At 45.5% G+C, this 17,596-nt stretch overlaps 1 protein-coding gene across 7 annotated transcripts in view; it reads left to right on the top strand.

Moving 5' to 3' along the window:
- Positions 1-17,596, top strand: part of TANC2 (tetratricopeptide repeat, ankyrin repeat and coiled-coil containing 2) — a 144,091-nt gene that overhangs the window by 94,239 nt on the left and 32,256 nt on the right. For all 7 annotated transcript variants that reach the window (XM_058041839.1, XM_058041840.1, XM_058041838.1 and 4 more), the window contains 4 exons: positions 1,977-2,110; positions 8,068-8,299; positions 10,146-10,312; positions 11,721-12,328. In XM_058041839.1, coding sequence (XP_057897822.1) covers positions 1,977-2,110; positions 8,068-8,299; positions 10,146-10,312; positions 11,721-12,328 — 1,141 coding nt within the window. The remainder of the gene's footprint in view (positions 1-1,976; positions 2,111-8,067; positions 8,300-10,145; positions 10,313-11,720; positions 12,329-17,596) is intronic.

Below are 17,596 nucleotides of genomic sequence, written 5' to 3'. Positions count from 1 at the left end.
CTCCTTGAATCATGGTGTAAATATTTCGTGCAGGTCAAAAGCCCCTGTAGGCTCAGGACCCAAGATTGCTCTGCCTCCTCTGGTCCCATCCAATTCCCATCACTAAGCACTGGCAGGTTTGCAGGTAGAGATGACAACATTTTAAAATCACTCAGCTTGCAGTGAGTGAGTAAGACAGGACTAAAAATACTGAGTTAGGTACCTGAAGGTATCTTTAAGGATGTAGGTCACTGTATCTCAGTGAAGCTGTAGTTAAATCTGTTTACTGGAAATGCTGTGCTCTTGCCCTATCAGAAGAGCAGAAATGTCACTGGGATTGGCATGTTGAGCAGTGTCACTTGTCAGAGCTAAATAAACAATGTGTAGTGAAAGGCAGGGCCTGTTTCTATATTTTACCTGCAGCTCTGCAGTGTACCAGCTGTGAGTGTGTGTCCCCAGTTTCCTCAGCATGATGGGGGACATTAAAGATAGGGCTGTGCTAAACTCCTTCTGGACTAAAAGCTGGATTTCTCACATGGGGTGGTGCCTTGCACCCTTTGTCCACAGATGATGAAGGTCCTTGGTCCCACCTAACACATTGTTTTAGTTCACTCTGGTGTGTCCCTGGAGTTTAAAGCTAAATGATTCCTCAGTGTTAGTTATTAGGATGGAAACCTTCAGAGTCAGTAATTAATTAGACTTGATTTCCTAAAGAGATCACAAATCTAGCCATAGAAGATCATTATTCTGCAAGATCCTTGCGGATCCCTTCCAATTCAGGATATTCTATGATTCATCTCTGATTTTGTGATAAGTTTCTTTGTCATTTCTTTTTCCACATGCTGAAAAAAAAATCTATTATGCTTATTAAATCTATGCTAATTAATACGTGCTGATCAGGTGGTCTGACTCTGCTATGGCAGTTGTGCAATCAGCTAATTAAACTGGCTTCAATGCAGCCTCATATTTCTAATTCTTCTCAGAAAATTAATACAGGTGACAGTGGTGTTATGCTTAGAATCAAGAAAGTGCCTCATTCTAGCACATTCAGGGTTTAATTATGGAGGCAGCAGTCGTTCTCCTCTGTTGTTTGCCCATTAAATGGGTCATTGTTTGCATGATTATTTCCAGTCAAGCTCAGGGATGCACTGCAGCAATCCAGTCAGGAGAATCCTCTGCCAGCACAGACAGCACTTCAGAGTGGTGGTGTTCTTAAAATAATCAATAATTAGACATCACCAAGTGCTGCATGTTATGGTGCCATTCAAAAACCCTCCATTTGAGTACTTTGAAATGAAAATAAAAATAGTTTGGGAATGTTATCCACAAAAGCCAGGTGGAAGAGCTTCTGTAGCAATCTGCTGGTAAAGCCAATTTCTGCTTTACCAAGCAAAAGAAGCAGCTAAAATGCAGTAGAACACAGTTAAACTTGCCAGAGATGATTCCAGGATAATTTATTATTTGCTTGCGAGCCTTTTCCAGGTCCTTGTGCTGCTCCTGCTCCTCTCCCCCTGATTAAATTAATGGGCTTCAGATGGCTGTATTAGCTGGGGCTCCTCGTTTATTTATGTTAGAAAATAGGCCTGTAATTCAGAAAAATTGGCTGTCTGTGCTGAAGGAGGACTTGGAACCAAATTAACCAGTGATTGTTCATAACAAGGGAAGGTCTGCTGGCAGAAGTGGAGAGCAGGAGAGCTCTGCACTCAAATCCACCAAACCTGAGGGCAGAGCCTGCCAGAGGGCCCAGTTCACTCCATTATTGTCATTATTTAGAAGTCAATGAAATTACAGTAGGGAAGATGAATAAGACAAACTCAAGGCTTTTTCTTAGTGGTCATTTTCTGCTTCCAAAAGAAGTTTCTTGAGAAGCCTCTGGCCTGGAAATCCCTGAAATCCCAACCAGAGTATTTGTGGGGGAAGTATTTTTAACCTAGAAAGCAGCAGCTGCATAGTTTTTAATAATGTCAGTGCTTGTCCTAACTTCTTCCCTTGGGCAGATGTGGATGCCAACCGGGAGCTGCCCTTGGCACAGCCGCCCTCTGCCCACGCATCCATCGCCAGCGGGAGCTGCCCGGGGACGCCCGAGATGCGGCGGCGCCAGGAGGAGGCCATGAGGAGATTGGCCTCACAGGTATGGCATGCTTGGGGCTGGGGGCTCCTGGGGAGAAGGGCTGCCATGCAAAGATTGGCCTCACAGGTATGGCACCTGCTTGGGGCTGGGGGCTCCTGGGGAAAAGGGCTGCCATGAGGAGATTGGCTTCACAGGTATGGCACCTGCTTGGGGCTGGGGGCTCCTGGGGAAAAGGGCCATGAGGAGATTGGCCTCACAGGTATGGCATGCTTGGGGCTGGGGGCTTCTGGGGAATAGAGCTGTGGGGAGATTGGCCTCACAGGTATGGCACCTGCCTGCTGGGGTTGGGGGCTCCTGGGGAAAAGGGCCATGAGGAGATTGGCCTCCTGCTTGGGGCTGGGGGCTCCTGGGAAAAAGGGCCATGCAGAGATTGGCCTCCTGCTCGAGGCTCCTTGGGAAAAGGGCCATGTGGAGATTGGCCTCGGAGGTATGGCACTGCCTGCTCAGGGCTGGGGGCTCCTTGGAAAAAGGGCCTGGAGGCTCCTGAGGAAAAGATCTGGGGGCTCCTGGGGAAAAGGGTCATGAGGAGATTGGCCTCCTGCTCGGGGCAGGAGGCTCCTGGGGGCTCCTGGGGAATAGGGCCATGTAGAGATTGGCCTTGCAGGTATGGCACCCACTCAGGACTGGGAGCTCCTGGGGAAAAGGACCTGGGGGCTCCTGGGGAAAAGGACCATGCAAGAGACTGGCCTCCTGCTCAGGGCTGGGGGCTTCTCGGGAAAGGGCCATGCAGAGATTGGTCTTCTGCTTGGGGCTAGGGGCTCCTGGGGAAAAGGGCAACCATGCAGAGATTGGCCTCATAGGTTTGGCACCTGCTTGAGGCTGGAGGCTCTTTGGGAAAAGAACCATGTGGAGATTGGCCTCAGAGGTACAGCACTGCCCTACCTGGGGCTGGGGACTCCTTGGGAAATGGGCAGCTTTAGTCCTTGGAACTTCTCAAGCCACTCCTTGGAACTTCTCCCTCTTGACGTCACTTAGAAAAATCCCTCTGTTCAAATGCTCCCTTGGGGAACCTCGAGGGAGAGAGACTTCTGGAAGGGGTTTTAGTACCCGGGGAAGTTATTTCTCTACAATGAAACTCCCTCTAGATCGAATGCACTTCCCTGTTACTCTGAGGGTTTGTCTTTCATAGCCTACTTTCTCATTGCAAATGTTAGGATATGACACAATTATTGAAATAATTGTGGTTTTTCTTCAGCACTGAGAACGAAATTGCTCAGTCTTTGAGCAGTGTTTTGTTTGAAAAGGGCAGATACTGTACTTGGGGAAGGCACAAGCTGAGTGTTAATGCTGTGTGTGCACTTGGGAATTTTTTGGAAAATTCTCCAAAGTAGACCATAGCCTTTGGAACAATATACAAATTACTGGCTGTTTTGGCAGGAATGGTTTGTGTGGAACATATGGAACACTGTCACTTATGTATGTAAGACTTACAGCTTGAATTTTATTGTATTACTGAGATTTTACCCTAATTCTGTGGAGATGGGAAGGTGCCATTCTATTGCTTTGAAATCCAAGGAGTTTGCTCTTGCTCCTCCTCCACCTTTTTTGGGAGGATGGGAGCAGGTAATGCTTTCCTGCTTTCCTGTCACCTCCTCCCACTTCAGAGAGGAAAACAGCAAGAAAAGTCTCTGTTTGAAGTTATTACCAGGATGTGTTTTGCTTGGCTTTTTGTGCCAGATACTGTCTTGTCCTGTCTGCTTTCCTGCTGCACACAGATAGCCAGGCAGGTAGTGTGTGCTGCATAAATAAATACTAAGATTTGATACTCTCCTCTTCCACATGGAGTTCTTGAAAGGAATGCAATGCCCAGGTCTGGTTTTGTTCAGGCTGCATTAGTCATTGTATTCCTTGCAAATCTGAAGCTCTGCAGACTACCAGAAAGGGCAGTAAAGTGTGCTATCTCTGCTTAAAATACCTCATCTATCACTTCCCCTGAGTGCTTAAGTCATCCTGCTGGGTATGTAATTGATAAATGGATGCTGGTTTAGCTTGTTTCCTCTTGGAAAAGGTAAGGAATATGGCTCTTTCAAACACTGTGTCACATCCACAGCATAGATTGCTCACTGAAGATTTTTTTGCGCCTCTGATCACTGGAGAAAGAGCTAAAAACAATCTTTACAGCCAAAATTAAAGTAAAAATATGTTGTTGTACCTTGGCTGCAGACTCTTTAGGAAGGGTTTTAAGGTCCTTTGGTCTATCTGGATGGAAAAGTGTTTCTTGGATGTGTGTGTTTTATAGTTGTGTTTACACTGAAGTCAGAATTGAAGCACGGAAGAAAGTGTTGACAGTGATGGACAACCACAATTGTCAGGGTTATTTTAGGAGCTGGATGAACCATATGTGAGGAGCTGGAGAAAGCTGTGTGCAGATGTTCCACCTCTGCCTGCACTGAGCAGAGCAGAATGTTCTCAGATTGGGCTGAGGTCCCTGTGCTGGAGAAATGCAGATCATTACAAAAGCAGATTAATAATACACAAACAGTCTTAGGTAATGGCTGGTACAGGCTCCAGAATGCTGGTGGGAAGCTCGTTGTCCTCTCACCCACTCCCCTTCCCTCTGAAAATGTCACTTATCCCAATATTCAGAAGTTGTGTATCTGTGATGACAGAAATGAAAGGTGAGCAAACAGTTGCTTTTCCTCCTCTGGATTACTCAGGGTTGTACTTTTATGCCTGGTTTTTATACAGTGAATACTTGGGGGCAAAGTTTGCATTTAGCTCTTAATGTCAGAGATGAACAAATCATTAATTTTAGAACTAAGTAACTGCTGACTGGCAAGCAGGAGCTCGACTTGGTCCTGCCATGCTGACCTTTCCTTTTCCCTGAAGGTTTATCCTTTACTCACAGAGGATTTTTAATGGACTGGCTACCCAGTTTTAACTAACCCATTGAACAGCTTTATTCTTTGGGTTTCTGGATGCTGTGTGGTAGCAGCACTTTAACAAATGGACCTGAAACCCAGCTCAGCTACACTAATGGGTTGTACCCCGTGCAGAGCAGCTGGTGGAGGAGCTGCCCATCCATTGCATTAGTTCATTTTTCTGATGCTGAACACAGCTGGTGGCTCCAGAGGCTCTTCTCCCCATCCTCCCAGCCATATCCAAAGCATCACTAACATTGCTGCAGGCATATAAAAACAGAGTGCTCCTACCCTACACAGAGGTGAAGGGATTCATTGCTGCTGAGCCTTGATGCCCTGGGCCACTAATGAGTTTCAGAAAGCATTTACCAGCATACTCAGCTATGTAAAGGTAATGAGCATTCCCAATAAACTGGGTCACACGTGCCACATACTGGGTCACAGTCACATGCAGTGCTAATGGCCGTTTCCATTTTCCCAGCCAGCATTGTGCCTGGCATGTGGCATAGTGGCAGGTCAGTGTTACACTGCATTTATTTGAAGCTATTTTGTATGGGTCAAAAAAAAAAAACAAACCTTGTTAAAGGTTAAAATACAATGCTGAAGCTCTTTAAGAGTGGGGTGTTGCTGTGAGCTCAGGGGTCTGGGAGGTTGGTCCAGGAGGGATTGGCTGCTCTTGCATGACACACTTCCAGAAGGAAGCCAAGACAAGCCACAGAGGAGGTGTGATGGCAAAATCTGGCTCAGGTTGCATTCTCTAAGAACGTCATTCTGCCTTGTTTGAACCTGTTTGGGGTGAGTCCCATCCACGCCAGCCCCTTGCCATCCTGGAGGCTCTTACACTTCTCACATTCACCTGGTCTCATTCCCAAGGGTGGAACAGGATTGTAAAACTTGAAGAGTTTTACAGTGTGAGAAAACTGCTTCCCACCCAGCTCCATGTAAGCGAGGAGCCTGATTCTCAGCCCCATCTCCAGCACCAGGCTCCGCTCGCAGCACTGGCGTTTGGCAGCCTCTCTGCGATTTGAGAGAAAATGTCACAGAGAATAAATAACATCAAGATGAAATTCTGGCTCAGGTTGCATTTTCTAAGAACGTCATTCTGCCTTTGCTTTGGTCGACTTCCCAGAATCTTCCTTTGCTTACTGCTTTAGCTTCAGATCCACCCATTAAGCATAAATTATGTTTATCCTACTGTTTATAAGGCTTAGTTGATACACCCATAAATCAAGCGCAGAGATCAGGAATTATGGAATCACAGAATGCTAAGGTTTGAAAAGACCTCTTAAGATCATCAAGTCCAACTGTAATGCATGAAAAGTGGCTGAAATTAATTGGGTTGTAATTGCATGTGTGTCCCAAAATCTGATGGTGGTGATGATTATGGGTGACCCTTTTTCCGTGACATGACTCTTCAGATTCCTGGAAGAAATATATTTGCCTTTCATTAAAAGAGACTATTTTTGTGTCTACACACAAATTGCATAGGAAATCAGAGTAATTTCTGTTAGTGGAACCTGATATCAAGGAATGGCAACTTGAATGCACAAGTTATAATCCCCAAATAAATAGGATTGATGAAAAGAAATCATTACCTCTGTAATTACTTAACATAGTGCTGTTCTCTAAGGGAATTCATTATATTTTAACTGTCTGGTAGGAAAAATTCTGTAAGGAATTTGGAGGTATCCATTAAAACTTAAATACATGTATTAGAGCTTGGTGCTTGAAATAACAGCCCAGCTTTCTCATCGCTGCATGTGTCACACCTCGTTTTGACTGGGAAAGGAAATTACTGCATTATATCCCATGGGTAATTTCATATTGAAAATTAAAAGCCAGTGCTGAACCAGCAGTGGGTGAGGACCCCACAGCCTGATGTGTTCATTCCTTGGTACCATCCTTCACTGCCCTGGCCACCCTGGAGCCACCTGTTATCTAAGGGACAGGTTTTGCAGGTGGAGAGACAGAAAGCCTTCATCATGTCCAAAGCCATGGGCACATTTCATCCCAGCTGCCCTGAGCTCCAGAGGAGCTTTTCCTTTTCACAGTGTTCTCAGCTATATTGTCCTTCCCAAGTTCAAAAATGCAATTTATTTTGCAACGTTCTGTGCTATGGTGCTCCAGGGCAGTGGTGGTTTTGGTACAGAACTGCTCCCACCTGCCTTGCTGGGATATTTTTGGATACTCCGTGATGTTTGAAAAGAAAACGTAGTCCAGAATGGGAGCTGGAGAAAAGCTTTGTGCCCTGGCAGAGGCTCATTCCAAATGGGCAGGCAGTGCCTGGCTGGAGGCAGCAAGGGAGCAGGAGAAGCTGGGCTGGAGTGGTGCCAGAGCAGCTTCCCAGGGGATTCACAAACAGACACAGATTTTTGAGGGCCTTTTTTTATATTGCAAAAGAAAACAATAAGGTTGGCAGCATGGCCTGAGAAGATATCACTGGTTTTCTGCTTATTTTAATAAGTGGGCAGAATGTAGCAGGGTTCTAGCAGGGTTTGCTGAGCTGGAAAAGTCAGGGGAAAGCTGGGAAAAGGATAACTTTTTTTTTCTTTTTTTTTAAATTGAATTAATTTTTTTAATGAAGTGTGGGATCACAATGTATGAGTAAAGTACAGTGAGCTGCCATCGCCCCCGCCTCAGGGGAATGTGTACCCGCCGTGTTGCCTCACTGTGATGGACTCAGGGAGTGCTGTCTGTCCACTTCCACAGAGCTTGACATGTGAAAACAAAGCAAATAGAGAATAAGTTCAAGAAAACAATCACAAGTTTTTACTGGCACCTAGTTCTTAGACAGAACTGAGCACAGAACAAGCTCAGCACAGCACTTCAGAGACGTCAGCCGCTGTCACTGTCTGTCTCTGCAAACAGCTACGGCTTAATTTCATTTATTCATCAAGTGGGAGGTCCAGTCATTTTTCAGCATCAGTGCCTGTTTTTACCAACTGATTTGTCTGGATTCTTGTCATAGGTAGTTAACACTCGTTGCTCTTAAAAGACTTCACCTGTCAGAACAGCTCAAACTCACCAGAGGAAAAACCGCTGCTTTTCCAGCTCTGATGAAGACGCGGGGATTTTTCATTCTTCTCTCTTTGCCAGGTCGTAGCTTACCACTACTGCCAGGCTGACAACGCCTACACCTGCCTGGTGCCCGAGTTTGTGCACAACGTGGCCGCGCTGCTCTGCCGCTCGCCGCAGTTCGTGGCGTACCGGGAGCAGCTGCTGCGCGAGCCGCACCTGCAGAGCCTGCTCAGCCTCCGCTCCTGCGTGCAGGACCCCATGGCCTCCTTCCGCAGGGGCGTCCTGGAGCCCCTGGAGAGCCTGCACAAAGGTACTGCTGCTCCTTGCCGTGCCCCAGCCTCCCCCACGTGCCTGTTTTTATTGTGGTTTTTTTTTTTTAAATGGTGCTAAATTGGGTTATGGGTGTTTGAATGAAGCGATGGATTGATCGGTCGGCGTCGGTTCTGGAGCTTGAAGGGAAGAGGTGGGAGCTGGTGAAGCTGGGAAGAGTGAGAGTCATGGGATGGTTTGGGTTGGAAGGGACCTTAAAGCTCATCCCATTCCACCCCCAGCCATGGGCAGGGACACCTTCCACCATCCCAGGCTGCTCCAAGCCCCATCCAGCCTGGCCTTGGGCACTTCCAAGGACCCAGAGACAGCCACAGCTTCTCTGGGCAACCTGTGCCAGGGCCTCCCCACCCTCACAGGAAGGAATTTTTTCCCAATATCCCATTTGGCCTTCCCGTTTCTTTCTTCTTTCACTTCCCAAACCTGTCCTTGCAGTTCTCAAGGTGAAAACAAGCAACCAGTTCCATTCACAGCACTGCTTACAGGAAAATGTTCTGATTTGTTTGTGTAGGGGTGACTTTTTTTTTCCCTTTCCCTGTCACTATTTAGTGGGTTTTGGAGAATCTGAAGCTTTCACCAAAGGACTGGTATCAAAAAGTCCATAGACACCATGTGTAAAGCTTCTGGGGGAGCTGGTGACAAGCCTTCTTCTGATAACAGAGCTTTTTCTAATACAGCATTGATTTTGTCTTCTTTTCTTTCTCCCCTCTGCAAGTTATAAGTAATTCATTGTGACAGTCACTAAATATAAGATCTTTGCTCGTTGCCATGAAAACTGTCAGAGCATTGCAGAGTTCAAGACTGTTGTCCTGCAGAATCATGTTTATTACTGTGCCTGTGCTGCATCTTGGCTGCAAAAATAGTTCAGTTAATTTTGTTACCACCCTACACACTACAGTGTAAGATCCAACATGAAGGAGATGCAGCTTCTGGCAGATTCAAAGCCCTGATGTTCAAATCAGCTCTTCAAAGCTGTGTCCAAGCTCTGAGCAGCAGCATCTGGGTCCAACCTGCCCTGTTCCACCAGGCACAAAGCATATGTAGAGCCAGCACAGCATGGCAGTGGCTGGTTTTCCTGGCATGGGGAAATGTCACTGTGGAAGGAGCGTGGTTGCTCTTTCCTATCATCACTCTTGGCAAAAAGAAAAAGAAAAAGGATACATTTAGGAACTGCTGCTCTAGAGGAAAATAATTCTTGGTTATTACAGTAGCTCCTTGGGAGATGTTTCTGCTCTTGATTTCAGAGTGTTTTGGAGGATTCTTATTTTTCTTGTCAAGGAGGTCGACCCCCATCTGCCCTAAATTCTGACATATGGTACATGTGAATAGCATATGCCATCAATAGACTCAGATTTCACATTTTACACCTGGTTTTGAGTCTTACTAGACAAATTTACCATCGAGAAGATACCCCTTGAGCTTAAGCTACAAGTCCAAAGGTATCTCTACCATTAGTTGTAAAGCCATACTCAGCTCTCAGTGTCTGACAAAGAAAAAATGACTGCATTGTCAGCATCACCTGGGTAACTGTATTCTCCAGCAGCAAAAAAAATCCTGCTTAAACAGTCCATGATTTACTTCTTGTAGTATTTTCAAGGCCAGGTTGGAACAACAACAGGGTGTCCCTGTCCACCCAGCTGGAGGGTGGAATGAGATGATCTGTAAAGGTCAATATGCAATTATTGTATCATTAAAAAGGTGCTGCTGCTGTAGGTGTTTTCTTCTTTTGCAATATCTGCTCATGGTTTTAAACTCTGTAGTGACATTGCAGTACATTATGGTTGTGTGTCTATGGCCTATCCAATAAATGCTTTTTCTCTTTCTCTCAGAGAGGAAGATCCCTGATGAAGATTTCATTATATTAATTGATGGTTTAAATGAGGCTGAATTTCACAAGCCAGATTATGGAGACACCATAGTATCGTTCCTGAGCAAAATGATTGGAAAATTCCCTTCCTGGCTGAAGCTGGTTGTGACAGTCAGGACAAGTCTACAGGTATGTTGAGACCCAAAACAGGGATAAACTGTGTCATTGTCATGATGGGACTTTGGTAAAGAAGATCCTATTGGATGTTCTGGATTTGCTCAAAATCTTTATTTCAGGTTATCCTTTTGGCTTTTTTATTCTTGGATTTACATCCATGTCCTTAGGCTCACTCTACAGCTTTGGAAGGATCTAATCCATCATAGCTTATTCATGTAAATAAATGTTCATCAGCAAATAGCTCACATCATTTTCTGAGACTGTTCACATGCCAGCAGGGCCTGACTCATGGAGCCATTAGGAAGGCTGCCAGACACCAGGCCCTGCCTTCCTAATAGCTCCATGTGGAAGGAAGGGCAGAGGAATTTGGATCTTCATTCCTTTCAGTGTGACCCAGAGCATGATGATTTCAGTCTGATTAGGCCAAGATGTTGCTCAGTTCAAGATTGTTGTGAGCAGGTCAGCAGGGAGCTGAGTGGTTCCAGCCCCATCAGGGCAGCCAGTGCCCACATAGTCATTGTCACTGGGAATGGCAGCTGCTTCCCAAGATCCAGCAGAGCACAGACTATTTGCTGTTGAGTGCTGGGGTGCATTTTTCGCTCAGTAATGGAGTAAATTAAATATCATTTGGAAGAAATCTTTGTAAACAAATTGGATCCCAATGACTTGAATTCCTCATCTAATTAGGGTTTTGCATCCGTAAAGTCTTCACTGCCACTCGAGTTCGCACTGTGCTCTCCCTCTCTGTTTTGTTGGAGAGCTTCTGGCTTTCCTGGAGTTGGCCTTGTACAGATCTGTTGCATCACTTCTCCTCTCCTCACAGTGACTGAGAGCACGTGAGGCAAGAATTTCTTTGGAGAGGCCTTTGGTGATCTTTGGTTTATGTTGAACCAGGGAATTCAGTTGATGAGCTTTTCCTGAGTGCAGTGTCCTGCAGCAGACAGACACAGTTGCTTTGCACTGGAAAATACTCACTGTTGTCTGTCCTGATGTTTCTGTGCATTTGTGGATGTAGAATGCAAAAGGATGCTTCCAGGGAGGTCTCAGCTTCAGCAAGTTTCTTGGGGCCTCAGATCTGTCATCTGGATGTCCTGGACAGCAGAAGGGATGGGAGGTCAATCCGTGGTTGGGAGGGATGGGAATGACAAGGGCACTCTCTGTGTGAATTTACCAGCCCTTTCCATGGATGTACTGTTAGAAAGTGTCCCTTGCTTTTATATCAGTCATGTGTCACACGCAACCTGCTTGATTATAGATGGGAGTGTGAGGCCCTGAGGGCACAAACTGCTGTTTGTGTTCTTGCCCTGATGGGAGGTCTTAAAGGAGTCTCAAAGGTGCTGTTGTAATCGAAACTAAGTCTGCTTAATGAATAGTAAACACTGCAGGCATGAGTATCTTTTTTTTCTTTCTTTCTTTGTAGGAAATAATTAAGCTGTTGCCCTTCCACAGAATATTTTTGGATAGACTGGAGGAGAATGAAGCCATCGACCAGGACCTGCAGGCATACATCCTTCACCGCATCCACAGCAGCTCGGAGATCCAGAACAACATCTCGCTCAACGGCAAAATGGACAACACTACGTTTGGCAAACTCAGTTCTCACCTCAAGACCTTGAGCCAAGGCTCCTACCTATACCTGAAACTTACTTTTGATCTCATAGAGAAAGGATACCTAGTTCTAAAAAGCTCCAGCTACAAAGTGGTGCCAGTGTCCCTGTCCGAAGTGTACCTGTTGCAGTGCAATATGAAGTTCCCAACACAGTCTTCCTTTGATCGGGTCATGCCTCTCTTGAACGTAGCAGTGGCTTCTCTGCACCCATTAACAGATGAACATATTTTTCAGGCCATTAATGCAGGTAACATTGAGGGCACTTTGGAGTGGGAGGACTTTCAGCAGAGGATGGAGAACCTTTCTATGTTTCTTATCAAACGTAGAGACATGACGCGAATGTTTGTTCATCCCTCTTTCCGAGAATGGCTTATTTGGAGAGAAGAAGGTGAAAAAACCAAGTTTCTTTGTGATCCAAGGTAAGCAAATGCTCTGAGAAACCAGAGCTTACCAGTGTGTTACTCTACACTGTTACCTGAATCATCTTATTTTATGAAGTTGCACATGGCTGCAGTTACTCTGTTCACAGTTTGCTCTGCGTACACCGTAGGTCTCTGTGTTCTGTCCTGATCACCTGAGGTCTTTATGTTGTTCCTGGAAAGAAACAAGCACCCCTGGGCACACACCTGACTTGGCAAACCTAGCACTCATCTTTAGAATGAGATGAGCTGTTCCTCAGAAGGCCCCAGGCTGCCTAGCTCAGTTATCAGCAGGGGCAGGTTACTCCTGCCAGCTCAGTCCTGGAGAAGGGGCATCATCATCCCTTTCTCCATAGGTATCAAAAGCACAGGAAGTAGAAGATAAGAAGTGGAAAGATGAGTAGTGTGGATATATCTTAGGTAGTTGTGCTTCTCATAGTTCTACTAAAGGTTTTTTTGAAAACAAAATAAAGAACAGAATTGTTCTGTAGTGGTTTTGCGCTGTAAATGCATCTGTAATCTCTGTTCTGACAGCAGCTGAGTTCCTGGCTTAGCTCACAGGGAACAGAATTTAATCACAGTTAGATTTATATTTTCTAAGCCCAATGATCTTTATCAACAACATGACTTTTGTTTCTAGTGACAAGTGGAAACACACCATCTGACTATAATTCTCATCATTTACCCTCATAAGTTTTGCTCCATTTTTCTGCCCATTTAAGATTATAATCATGGAGCTTCCTCCATCCCAGTCACTCCCACCTGGTGCTACTGGTTTTGTGTGGCCTGGCTGCAAGAGAGCTTGCTGTGAGCTGGGTGAGGGGACAGCAGCCAGTGCTCCTGGCAATTATCACTGATCACACAGCACCTGCCAGAATGATCCCTAACAAGAGCAGCTCAGAAAAGTCACTGCTCTCCTTATCACTGCTTTCCTAATCACTGCTTTCCTAATCACTGCTTTCCATCAGTACCATAGAAAATAGAATCTAGGTGCAGGATGCTTCCCTGATGGTGAGGTGTGTATTGGGTGCTGTGGGTGGTAGCAGTGCCTGTGGCTGAGTTACCTGGGACTGAGGGTCCAGAAATTCTCTTCATCTTCACAGTGGTGGGAAATTTCACTCTTAGAGCGCCAGATTCAGAAGGAAATTCAGATGTGTTGCACTTTAGATGTTTCTGCACTGAAACAAAGTGTGTAATGAACATGAAGGTACAAATTGGACCATGTTCACTCAGCAGGTCACTAGAGCAGAAAGATTTTTGCTCTAGATTTGGGTTTGGTGCTGCCTTTCCCAAGCATCACAAACACATTGTGCTGCCCTCAAGACTATTTAGGAGATTTTCAGATATCACTTTCCATCTCACATGTGCCATTATTGTGAGGAAATTAATGATGACTTTATGGAGACCACTCATGCTCTGTGCTATCCCCACAGAGCTGACCTGGCTTAGCTCCTTCCCACAGGCAAAAAGAAATTCCAGTGCATCAACAGGCTCTCACTACCACGGGCATGAGCCCATACATACTGGAGGACTAATATGTATCTCTGATTTATAATGTGCACTAATTACATTATGCTCTGATGGTAATTAATGAAACCAGATACAATCCAGAGATTAATAGAGAGGAATCCCTGAGCTACAACGCTCCACAAAATCCTCCTGTCCAGCTGATACTGAGCTCAGAGCATGGGAAACCCTGAGCAGCAATTAAGCTAAGTCATGATTTTTCGTTTTATTTCTTGGAAGAGAAGCAGAGCTGGCCACTGACAGAGCTCACAGCAGTAGCCTGTGAAAATTTGCCTGCATCTGGTTTGTTCACAGCCAGATGGATTTCTTTCTGCTCGCTTGGGCATTGAGAAGACATGACAACTGTACAGAGCAGTCCTCAGGGTTGTCACACATGAAGCAGTTTGACCCTACCCTGTCAGTACGGTGACAGTAGGTGAAGAATAAGGTTGCTGAGGCTGATATTTTTCCCTGCAAGAAGAGCTTTGAAGTGAAATGTGGGTTTGTGAGGCTGCTTTTAATTGACTGACCCTGACAGAGTGTCCAGGTGTGAGACCATTATGAAGGAAATTGGGATAATGGGCCTCGTGTCCACTCATATCCCAGCACTGCAGCTGGGCTAATCTCCCTGATTTCATTAGTGAGAGCGAGTTCTCATGTTCTCAGAAGCATGGAAAAGAGGGGAGGGGAGAGCAGGAACACCGTGTCCAGGAATTATCACATTTTTCTATGCTTTTAAGAAAAACAGCAGATATCCACCCTCTGGGGTTTTGGTCAGCCTGTTGAGGTGCTGACCCTCTTCTCTGAACCCTCATCATGCGTTTGGTGTCCAAAGCAAAGGCTAATTGGCTCTGAAGGGGAACAATCTCACTGCTGCTCTCCCCAGAGAGGAACCCCTCCATTTTTTAACACAGGGCTCCAGTGAGGCATTTGTCAGAGCACTTAACCAGCATTGCAGTAATGACCTCCCCAGCCTGTCAGGCCAGCACATCAACCACTTGATGTGCTTGCACAAGTGGCTTCCTTGACAAATAGCATAAAACATTTTAGGGGAAGACCCAATCCTTTGTGACTGGTGCTTGGAGAAAGTAGTTCTTACTACATGTTCTCCTACACTTGTATTTCTAAACCTAAATTCTGCTCTAATGCAGTGCTTTTTTCTGCCCAGACTTAATCAGAAACGTCTATGCAATTATTTTCCATGCTTTTACAACGCTAATAAATGTTTTATGCTTTTGCTGCTGCTGAAAGGGCTGTGAGCAAGACAGAAACGAAGTGATTTTCCCTGGCAAGGCAGTAAGAGAGCTGTAGTCAGATATGGACCCCAGAAGTGAAATTACTTTATCCAGGTTTAAGTGTAAACATCTGAGTTACTTGTCTAGACTTGCTTTATAGTCAGAGGAGAGAAATTAGGGTGATTAATTTCATCCTGAGCTGCAAGGCTGCAGTAGGTCAGACGAGGAGTGCCTGGGAAGCATCTTCTCCAGCTGAGTTATGAGGAATCTCAGGATGATGGGCTCCCCAGGAGATGTTTCCAGCTCTGACAGGGCTGGATGAAGTGAATCTTCCCAGGCTGCTCCTCTACCCCACACACAAGGTTTTGAAGCAGATTCACAGATTTTTCTACCCTTGTTCAGGAAAGCTGAGTGGGATAAAGATACTCTTGGTGCTGTTGCTGTATGAGTATCCCAGTTTGGGCTTCTGTGTCTCAGGGTGGCATTGGACCACCAGGTGCTGGTGCTGGTGGCTGAGGGAAGAGGTTTTGTGCTTCTTGGGGGTGTCCCAGCATCCATGGGACCTTAGCAAAATGAAGCATTTTAGATCCTCCCCTCAGGTGCTTCACCTCTGGCGTGGTGAAGCCAAAACTTCGCTGATTTTAGGGGCTGCCATCCAGGTGCCTGTTGCTCAGGCAGTCACTCCCATCTCCTTGAGCCCTTGGAGCAGTTCATCTGGCCTCCTCTGGCTGCTGACTGGGGTGAGCTGAAGCCCAAACGCCATCCCTGTCTGGCCTGCAGGGTCCCTGGGGCACAGACAGGCTGTGCAGGGCTGGAGCTTGGCAGAGCTGGTCGGTGCCTTTGGTGCAGCTTTGCTCTTCCTAGGGCAGTGGGTTTTGAAGGATAAGAAGCATTTTGTGAACCCACAGCAAGGCCATTTCCCCACCTCTCCCCTCCTCTTTGACATCCATCGACCAAATCTGTTTGTCAGACCCCAGCTGAAGATACACTGCATGGATAAACATGCAGCAGCAGTGCAGGCAGAAGGAAACAGCTCTCATCCAACACCCCAGTTGCCATGGTTTCTGGCAGAGCTGTCTTTCAGTATTTTACATTTTCCTTTTTCTGTAGGTATTTTACATTTTCCTTTTTCTCTCTCGAGATCGCATTGCAAGTGGAGACTTCCCCTGCACGAAATTAATGTTTTTATGTATTACCCAGCAAAATGATGGAGTGAAGGCTTTGGAGCAAAATTGGGGGGTTTTGTTTTATTTTGATGGAATGCTGAATCTGATTGACAAATAACAGTTCTCAGTGTAAAGATAATTCATTTAGAAAGTTGGGAGAGAAAAGAAGTTGGTGAAAGTGATATTTCTAGCAATTCAGGAATAAACAAACAGCTTTAAATGGGGAGTTGGTTCTTGCATTACATGTCTTAACTTCTTAAAAATTACCCCCAGATCAGTCCTCCATATGGCCATCACTTGGGCATTATGGTGCATGGATTAATTGATTTTCTTTCTCTTTTTTATTACAAGACTCTCAAAAGCTCTTAAAATATACTCAGATTTATTGCTAGCTGAAATGATCAAGTGTTCACCAAAACCCAGGGTAGGTCTTAATTGTTTTCTCCATATCCATGAGGGATAGATTTTACCCAGCAAAGCAGAGGCATTGTTTGAATTCAAGGTGAAGCAGAATAATGGGTTTAGAATTTATTTGAATTCCTTATATATTAGGCAGAAAATTAAAAATAATGCAGTGCCCACTAGTACCTTGTGGGGCCAGAGATGGAGTAATCAGGTTTTCCAAATTGGAAAGGGGCTGCTGTCATTATTCAGCACTCCTTTACACTTGGAATTATGTCTTAATGTCTTTTTCATTGTCCCAGAGTGCCAGTTTTGTAGCTCTGCAATGTTGTAGCTCACAGTGGGCTCTGTGAGTGCCCCAAGGTGCAGGCAGCACTCTCCACATCAGCACAGCCACAAGGGACGTGTTGTCAGTTGTTTTGCCATCCCCAGCCAAGGGCTGGATGCCCCCAGAATACATGAGGTCAGGTTGTTTCCTTGCCCAGCCTGCTGTCTGGTCATCTGCACTTGTGCAAGGCCTGTGCTCAATTAGTGCAATTAATGACCAGGTCTGGTTGTTCATCATTTCCACAGCTCTGATTTTGGTAGAAGTGGTGGCTGAGCTGTCGTTTGGAGCAGAACTTCCTCTGCACCCATTCAAAGGGAAGGAGAATACAACATTTCTCACTTTTAATTTACCCCTCAAGCCTATTTATTGAGTGCCATATTTGTGAATCCCAGAGATGAGTCCATCATCATGTCCTCCAGTAAGCTGGAGAGGCAAACCCAATCTGTTCACCAAGAATGGAGTGCTGACTTTGAGAATACAACTTTTAGGCATCCCATATGTCTTCCAGAAAAGTTTGGTTTTTTTTTATTGCATTCCTTGGAGCCCAGTAATTTTGAAATGTAAAAGAATGGGTAATAACTCAAGAAAGTGATTGAAGGAAACTTACCATATGCAAATCCCACATCTCCAG

The sequence above is a fragment of the Melospiza georgiana genome, chromosome 28 (assembly GCF_028018845.1).
Source record: "Melospiza georgiana isolate bMelGeo1 chromosome 28, bMelGeo1.pri, whole genome shotgun sequence".
Lineage (NCBI taxonomy): Eukaryota > Metazoa > Chordata > Aves > Passeriformes > Passerellidae > Melospiza > Melospiza georgiana.
This window is presented reverse-complemented; position numbering and strand designations above follow the sequence as displayed.